General features: G+C 33.6%; 1 protein-coding gene across 2 annotated transcripts in view; it reads left to right on the forward strand.

Annotated features, from left to right (window-relative positions):
* The window catches only part of ERBB4 (erb-b2 receptor tyrosine kinase 4), a 1058588-nt gene that overhangs the window by 713669 nt on the left and 335930 nt on the right, over window positions 1-8989 (forward strand). For both annotated transcript variants that reach the window (XM_081813693.1, XM_081813692.1), the window contains exon 4: window positions 770-904. In XM_081813693.1, coding sequence (XP_081669819.1) covers window positions 770-904 — 135 coding nt within the window. The remainder of the gene's footprint in view (window positions 1-769; window positions 905-8989) is intronic.

Consider the following 8989-nt stretch of genomic DNA (forward strand, 5'->3'; position numbering starts at 1 on the left):
CTTTCATTTTGTTTTAATTGCTTCCTACTGACTCCAGTCGATGTCACATGGACTAATAATTTTTTTAAGAGAGACAAACAAGTTAAATGACCAATAAGAGGGAACTGGTTAAATATTATTTAATTTATACTCTAGCATATTGTAGTTTCATTAGAAATAATGTAGAATAACATTTAATTATCATTAAAGACTCACCACTTAATATTAAAACTAGCAGGTTATGAAATATTATATTCAATGTTATTCCAATTTCAGAAGAAAACAAAAAGGAAAGAGATTGAAAACATCTATACCAAAATGTGAAGAGTGTCTCTCTGGGTATTTATATTATAAGTGGTTGTATTTCTTTATATTTTTCAATCTTTCCCTATTTCTGCAATCAATTTATATGACTCAGTGATATTTTAAAAGATGTCTTGGCTATTAACAATGTAACTCTAATTTAACATTAAAATAGTTTAAGAATATAACCATGAGAGACTATGGACTCTGAGAAACAAACTGAGGGTTCTAGAGGGGAGGGGGGTGGGGGGATGGGTTAGCCTGGTGATGGGTATTAAAGAGGGCATCTATTGAATGGAGCACTGGGTGTTATACGCAAACAATGAATCATGGAACACTACATCAAAAACTAATGATGTAATGTATGGTGATTAACATAACATAATAAAATAAAATAAAATAGTTTAAGAATAAATCATTTTTATTGACTACCTTTTCATCAACAAAAAGTTTGACAAGAAATCTTTGTTTGTTTGTTTTAATACAGAAATCCTTAATGGTGGAGTGTATGTAGACCAGAACAAATTTCTTTGTTACACAGACACAATTCACTGGCAAGATATTGTTCGGAATCCATGGCCTTCCAACTTGACTCTGGTATCAACAAATGGTAGCTCAGGATGTGAGTAACATTATCTTTTTTAATGTCTCAAAATGTTCTTTTGCTTCTTGTGAAAACAAACAGCTTAAGTTTTCATGCCATTAACAATATTTTGAATTTTGATTGCATCCATTGAAATGTTCAGTTATATATAACAGAACAATCTTTTGCATCTAATTAACTCTCCTTTTGGAATGATAACTTCCCTTTTATAAATTCTAATTTTCTTAACATGACTTCTTTTGATAAATCTAAATATCTTACTATATTTCTAATGTCTAACTTTCCAATGTCTAAATGTTTAAGCATGTGCCGCATTGTCCATAAACTTAAGGCTGGTGTCTGACTACTGCTTCAATTCTTTGTGACCTATGTACCACTGAGAAAAAATGTGGTGGGACAAAAATAAACCTTTCTATTCACTATAATATTTTAAATAAAAAAAATAAAAGCTGATGAACATTTTAAAATCCCTAAGCCTCCATTTGCCCCTGAAACCTTCATGATAATACTTTATGACAATTCCAAACACTATAAATAGAATGGAGAATTATAGATTTCATAGAAGAGATATATGTTACATTCTGGTTTTAGTCATTAGTCTAATAAACTACCCAATTTCTCATTCTTTAAGTGTATTGTTTCTATCACAGATGATTTATCAGATTCAGAGTGTTTAATATGATTAAATGATAAGCAAGTAATATTTGAGCTATATCATTAAAATCTTAGCAAATTATTCTGCCTGGAACCTATTTCATTTTCATAAAGCAGGCTATGTGGTCCCCACATTTATTACTACTGACATTTGTATGAGAACAGAATCCTTATCAAGTGTTAACCTGGGTTTTGTATTTCTCGACCACTATCATATATTTCCCGCCTGAAATCATAACTAGTCTTCACACAGTTCAATAATTATTTGCAATAGTACTGATTGTGTTATGACACTTTTGTAGGAAATCAAACTCCAAGGGACAATATTAAATTTCATGATGGTCCTAATAATATAATGGGGAAATATGAATATATTTGATCCAAACTGACAGCTGTGTTTTTAATAAATGGCTAAATTTTTTAAAGTAGAGTAACATAATTTTCTTGTCACCTTTGAGCAGAAATTTGTATGAGATTTCGTCTTTACAGCATTCAAGTTGCCTACCTTGTAAAATTACACGTGAATAAAAAATTGACTCTGTTCACACTAACAAGACAAATGATGTACTTCAGAAATGGCTTCCATTTTCAGTCTGCCCATACTATGGTACATTTTATATTTGGTGGGGGGTAATTATAATGGTTGCATAAGAGGAAAGACCTACTGACTTAGCTCATTAGAATGACCAGCCTATAATGCATGAATGAGATCAGGCAAGAATGAAGCCCAAGACAGAAGCCAAAGGGAAGCCTTACAGGATGTGGAACAGGAAAGGTCTGAGGCAGTAGCTGCACTTTCACAGATGGCATCTCTTTGTCCTATTATTTGTGGGCAATTTTGGATGGTTGTGCCTATAATTAGGCACATTTGTAGCTGCATTTGTTTTGCATGCAAATAATTGCAGGTGCAAAAATTATAAATGCAGAGGAGAGTCATAACAATTGGTCCTTTACAAATTAACCACCAATTGCTTATTGAAGTTTTATTCTTTATATACTAGTTCTATTTGCTGACACATTAAATATACTGCATGACACCATAGCTGAAAATAATGAATTGGCTGGTCTTTGAATATTGGTTTCACCCTGATTGAATTTTTCCCTCTACCTTCTCTCCATGGGTGATGACAGGTATTCTCACAGTTTTAAATAGGTTCCATGCCCAGCATGAAGCCCGATGCGGGGTTCGAACTCATGACCCTGAGATCATACCTGAGCTGAGATCAAGAATCAAACCCTTAACCAACTGAGCCACTCAGGCACCCCTTCTCTCATGGTTTTAAATGCAGCTTCTACACTGATGACTCCCAGAAAACTACAGTCACCCAATGAGTCACCCAAGTTAAAAATCTGGTGGGCATCATAGACTTCACCTTCTCCTTGGTTTGTGGCATTTATTTAATCATGAAATCATACTGAATTTGCCTTTTCTTGATGTTACGTATTTCTTATTGCCATAGCTGTAGTTCAAGGCTTCATCCATTGTCTGAGTTACTGAAATAATCTCTGAATTCTTAATAATTTTTGAGTCCACAAACCCTGTGCAGTCTGGTGAAACCAATAGCTTCCTTCTTATAATAATGTAAAATTAATAAATAGGCAAAAAATATTTTATATCATAAATGCATAAAAATCAATCAGTTCATAAAATAAATTTTAAAGGATTACAAGGCAAATAAATTATACTGAAATACATTTATCAACATTCTTAAAAATAATGTGATATGGTAATATGCTTCATTAGTAGGTTAAATTAAAAAAAAATTCTAATAGTAGGATTAACAGGCAATGTAGCTTTGTAGCAGTGATAGGCCTAAATATTATTTTAAAAAGGACAGTCACTTTAATAAACGGTGTTTTCACATGTACAAGATTGAACTTAGACTTTTACCTTACCCTATATGAAAGAAATTAACTCAAAATGAATAAAAGACCTAAACACAAAACCATAATCTATAAAATTCCTAGAAGAAAACATGGAGGAAAAGCTTCATGACATTGGATTTGGCAATAATTCTTGGAGCTGCCACCAAAAGCAAAGACAACAAAGGCAAAAAATAGAAAAAATGGGGCTACATCAAACTTAAAAACTTCTGTGCATCAAAGGACATGAGCAAGAAAGTGAAAACTTACAGAATGGAAGGAAAATTTACAAATTCTATATCTCATAAGGGGTTAATATCCAGACTATATAAAAAACTTTTACAACTAAGCAACAACAAACAACCTAATTCAGGAATGGGCGTGGACTTCAAATGGCATTTCTTGAAAGATGATATACAAATGGCCAACAACCATATGAAAAGATGAAATCCAAATCCAAGCCCACCTTACACCCGTTAGAATGACTATTATCAGAATAATAGAAAATGACAAATGTTGGTGAAGATGTGAAGAATTTGAAACCTCTGTGCACTGTTGTGAGATTTTAATGTTGTAAAATAGCTATGGAAGATAGTATGGTGGTTCCTCAAAAATTAAAAATAGAACTACCATATTATCCACCAACTCCACTTCATGGTATATGTCCAAAAGAATTGAAAGCAGAGTCTCAAAGCATTATTTGCACACCTATATTTATAGTAGCATTATTTATAATAGCCAAGAAGGGGAAGCATCCCAAATGTTCACTGATGAAGGAATGCATGAACAAAATATAGTATATATACAATGGTACATCATTCAGCCTTAAAAAAAGGAAGGAAATTATGATATGTTACAACATCATTTGCTAAGTAAATTAAGCAAGTCACAAAAAGACTGTATGACTACTTATATGAGGTATCTAGAGTAGTCAAATTCATAGAAACCAAAAGAAGAATTGTGGTTACCAAAGCCTGAGAGAATTGGGAAATGAGGAATTTCTGTATAATGAGTATAAGAGTTTCAGTTTTGCAAGATGAAAAAGTTTTGTAGATCTATCCCACAACAATGTAAACATACTTAACACTACTAAACTTTATGCTTAAAAATAGTTATGACAGGGACATCTGAGTGGCTCAGTCAGTTAAGCATCCCACTCTTGGTTTTTGGCTCAGTTCATGATCTCATGGGTCCTGGGGTTGAACCCCAAGTTGAATCTGCTTGAAGATTTTCTCCCTCTGCCCCTCTCCCCACTCTCTCTCTCAAATAAATAGGTAAATAAATCTTTTTTAAAAAAGATTTTGACAGTAGATTTTATGTTGTGTGTTTTTACTGCAAGAAGAAAGAAGAAAGAAAGAAAAAGAAAGAAAGAAAGAAAAGAAAGAAAGAAAGAAAGAAAGAAAGAAAGAAAGAAAGAAAGAGGAAGGAAGGAAGGAAGAAAGGAAGAAAGAAAGAAAGAAGGAAGGAAGAAAGGAAGGAAGGAAAGAAAGAAGGAAGGAAGGAAGGAAGGAAGGAAGGAAGGAAGGAAGGAAGGAAGGAAGAAAAAGTTTTATGATACCTGTAAGAACTGGAATGCAGTATGAATACATCTATAGTTTCTATGCATCACAGTGTAGCTGGTGCACTTATCTTCATAATTGATGAAAATCCTATATTTAATAAGAGATTAATGTGAATAATAATGTAATGATTCCTCATTCAAGTTCAAGGACCTCCTAAATTATATCCATAAGCCCTTTAGGGGCCCCAGGCCTCCTGGTTAAGAGCCCCCATGTTTAACTACTCTCCTTACCTCCGGTCCTGACAAATCCACCTGACAAAGTGCCACCAAGAACTCTGTTTAATGGATATCTAACCATGACCCTGTCTAAAAACCCTGTCACTGCCACTGACTAATGTGGGGTCAATTCTTAACAAAACCAAAGGCTTGGAGTTTTTAGCAGATTCCTGCTTATTTCTCACCTCAGTGGAATGAGTTCTTATAATTTATTTGTCTGTACTGCCTTTCCTTTTCTGTTTGCCAGACTAAATTTTGTTCAAACTTTAAGACACTCATCAATTATCATCTCTTCTAAGAAGTGTTCTCTTCTATAGGCTAGATTAGGTAACTTTTCTCCCATAACCCCATAAAGAGCAGTGCTGAAACCTGGCATTCTTACTTTAAAATGAAAGTCCTTGGAGACAAGGCCCAGGTCATCATTTTGTTCTATTTTAGCACATAATGGATGGATAAAAGTTCTATACTGAATAAATAGACAAATATATGAAATAGATCAGTTCATAAATAAGAAAATCGGATGAATCTAAGTAATACTTTCTTCTATCCATCATTTATATGTAAAAGTTATAATCCACAGATAGGCAGCTTATTCATTTTAAGTCTTTTTCAGGTAAAAAATGACAACCTACATCTGTGTACCTAATTCAATTTATAACTATATAAGTTTTACTATTTATGTTCTTTTTATATTTTATTATACTTATAAGATAAAATATATATGTCAGCTTTTCCTTTAGTGTAAAGAGACTAATTTGTACTACAAGTGTACTACTTGTAAATCTACAAATCACACAATTTTGACAAAGAATTTAAGAATATTTGATTCTTAAGTGATATTTTGCAAAGTATTTCTTAACACAGTCTTGGCTTTTTGTACAATACTAATTCGTAATGCAAAAAAGCAAAATCTTTTCAAGAGCAACCTGGATTTTTATTGATATAACCTTTGGACTATAATTGGAATAATGAAAAGGTTTGACATGTCTAGAAAAGAAATTTTAAAATGATACCACTCCTTTAAAAATATATGATTTAGGAATAATTATAACCAAATTGTATTTTCCAAAATACTTGAGGTATCTCAATATAAACTTTAGCAAGATAAGAGAGAGATGAGTGTCCTTTCTATCATACAAATCTCTAGCAAGAATTATCTAACATTCTAATATTCTTGGATAGGTTTATCAGTAGCACTTATTCAATAAACTACTATTCAGAGTGATAAAATCATATAGTAAATGATGTTTCACTTACTTGGAGTACTTCTAATAACTCCCATCACCACAAGAATGTCAAAATGATGGAAATTAGTTGCCTTTGAAAAATTAAGCAAATGCAAATATATGAGAACATAAATATAGAAAAATAGACAATAATATTTGCCAAGAAGAAGATTGTGTAGTTAAGAGAATGGCACCAAACTGGCTTGTTTGAAACCTCGCACTTCCTCTTACTAGCTATTTGACCTTGGGCAAGTCACTTAAGCTCTCAGTACCTCCATTTCTGCATCTATAAAAGGAGAGTGTCAAGAGCAGAGCTGGGCTGAGCTGTTAGGTTTCAGGGTTTTAAACCAGAGGACCAATAAAAAGGTACCAGTCAAGCTTTCAATCACCTATTTCAATAGTATAAGCAAGAGGCTGACCTGGAGAAAGCACCAACTCTCCAAGCACTGTCCATTTTCCCCACAGAACAGCTCCAGGATAGAGTCAGGTGGATCAGATTGGTCAGCTCAGACATGGGGAATTGTCTTACTGCTGAGGGAGGCCCAGAGAAAGGCCTCTGAAATTTTACGGATCTAGGAGCCAAAGGGCAGGTTGGAGGGAGAGGAAAAAGGACTAAGAGTGGAAAAGTTTTGAGTACTGAGTCAGAGTAGAGAAAAAGTGTCTTAAGTGTTCCCTCCCATCCATGTTCTTTCCAGCGAAGGCCTCTGAGGAGGGCATCCGTCAAAGGCATTTGATGAATGGAGGAAACTGATCTAGTAGTGTAGCTATGCTTAAGAGCATGGCTTATTACGGAGCCCTGAGTTTTCCCCAGACTCAGAGACCACAATGCATTGGCTGCACACCAAATCTGGTATGGGTAGGGCAGCTTTCTGTTGTGACACCTGCCAGGGTAAAGCCTTTTTAGTTACCTGTGGTCAAGCTTGAAAGATCACACGTAGACTTTTGGCCAGGAGCTAATATTACCAACTTCATAGGGCTATTATGAGGAATAAATAAGTTCTTATGTGTTAAAATCTGAGTGATTTCTTTTGGTAAAGGAATAAAGTGACTTCCAATTATGATTTGTTTTCCCATAAGCATTGACCATATGTGGACAGAAATAATTTTATAATATGTGAGTTATATTTTTATTATATATTAATTAGCTAATATTGTATTTTGTTTCTGTTTCACATGTGTTTAAGTAAGCAGAAGATAGTATTTTGTAGCTTGAGCTCACTGAGGCACTGAAAGGAACAAACCTCAGATGCTCCAGATCCTGCAGTCCTTTCTTCAGCTTACACCAGATGCCCCACTCATTCTCCGTTGCTTTCTAAAGCCAAATATGGGTTTCCCCCACTATCCAAAAAGTAGAAAGATCCTATGAAACCTTACAAACCAAAATGGCCTAAAGCAGAGTGTCCCCGGCTTTCCAAAAGTTTATATTCTGTCCCTTTGCTTTTAGAAAAGACCAATGTTAATACAGTAATGGCCTCTGTGTGTGTGTGCGTGTGTGTGTGTGTGTGTGTGTGTGAGAAAGTGAAAATCCTCTTCCATTCCTTTCAGGTAATGAACAGGTACTAATGTAGGTCTTCACAAAAGTGAAGTGGCCTATTGTGAACTTCTGGAAAGTGTAGGATACCTGCACCACCTAATGACAGAAGTGGAAATGTGGGGGAATTGGCAAATTCATAAAAGCATTATATTCACAAACATAATTGCAGTACTAACCATTTGTTTAAGGCAGATGTTCTGCCTGCCTTAAAACCATTAGTAAAACATGAAATTATATTTTTCTTTTAAGGACTCTCACCTATCCTAATAATTGCCCACTCCTAACTAATATTGCATGTTGTGTCCTGGATGGGTAATTTTCTTGAACTAGAAAACAAATCTCAAAATAAAGTAGAATTAAATCTGATGTTCTTAGTTCATCAACTTTTGTGACTCCTTCAGTGTTAAAATTTTTACATAAAATAGATACACTCTTCTAAGTTTGGCATTTTGTAGTTAGAGTAAAAAACAAAGTAGCAAGAAAGTTTACCCACAGTACATTTCAGTACAGCTTCAGTTTCCATGTATTATATATGCACAAATCCATTTTTACATAAATGCATATGTAGGAACAAGTCATGCACACTGTTTTAAAAGATTTTTTAAAAATAAAAGTTTTAATTATGGGAATAGAAAAATGTGAAAAAGAGAAAAGATAAATGAATGTATATAAACCCAAAGGATAGGTTGAAATGATTTAGAAAATACATTCTTCATGAATCCAATCTAATAAAACAAAACAAAAAAAAAACAAAAGAACTAATGATCACTTATCAATTTAGATGCAGTTATTCTAAACATAATATTACCAAATGGAACTAACAGAATTTAGGAATGTATTTAAAATATAAGAGCAAATGGCAACTCTGTTATTTTTTTAATACTGTTAATGGAAGAGTAAGGACTTGAAAATGATCCATATTGGAGAAGGCTTTTATTGCTAAATTTATAAGAGGATTTCCAAGTTGACTGAAATTCACTCCAGGATAAACTTATATTTAAGAAAATTTATTACAAGATGGAAGCATAGTATACCTGCTAGCTTGTTTG

The sequence above is a fragment of the Leptonychotes weddellii genome, chromosome 3 (genome assembly GCF_054177405.1).
Source record: "Leptonychotes weddellii isolate Sample4059 chromosome 3, ASM5417740v2, whole genome shotgun sequence".
NCBI classification, from domain to species: Eukaryota; Metazoa; Chordata; class Mammalia; order Carnivora; family Phocidae; genus Leptonychotes; species Leptonychotes weddellii.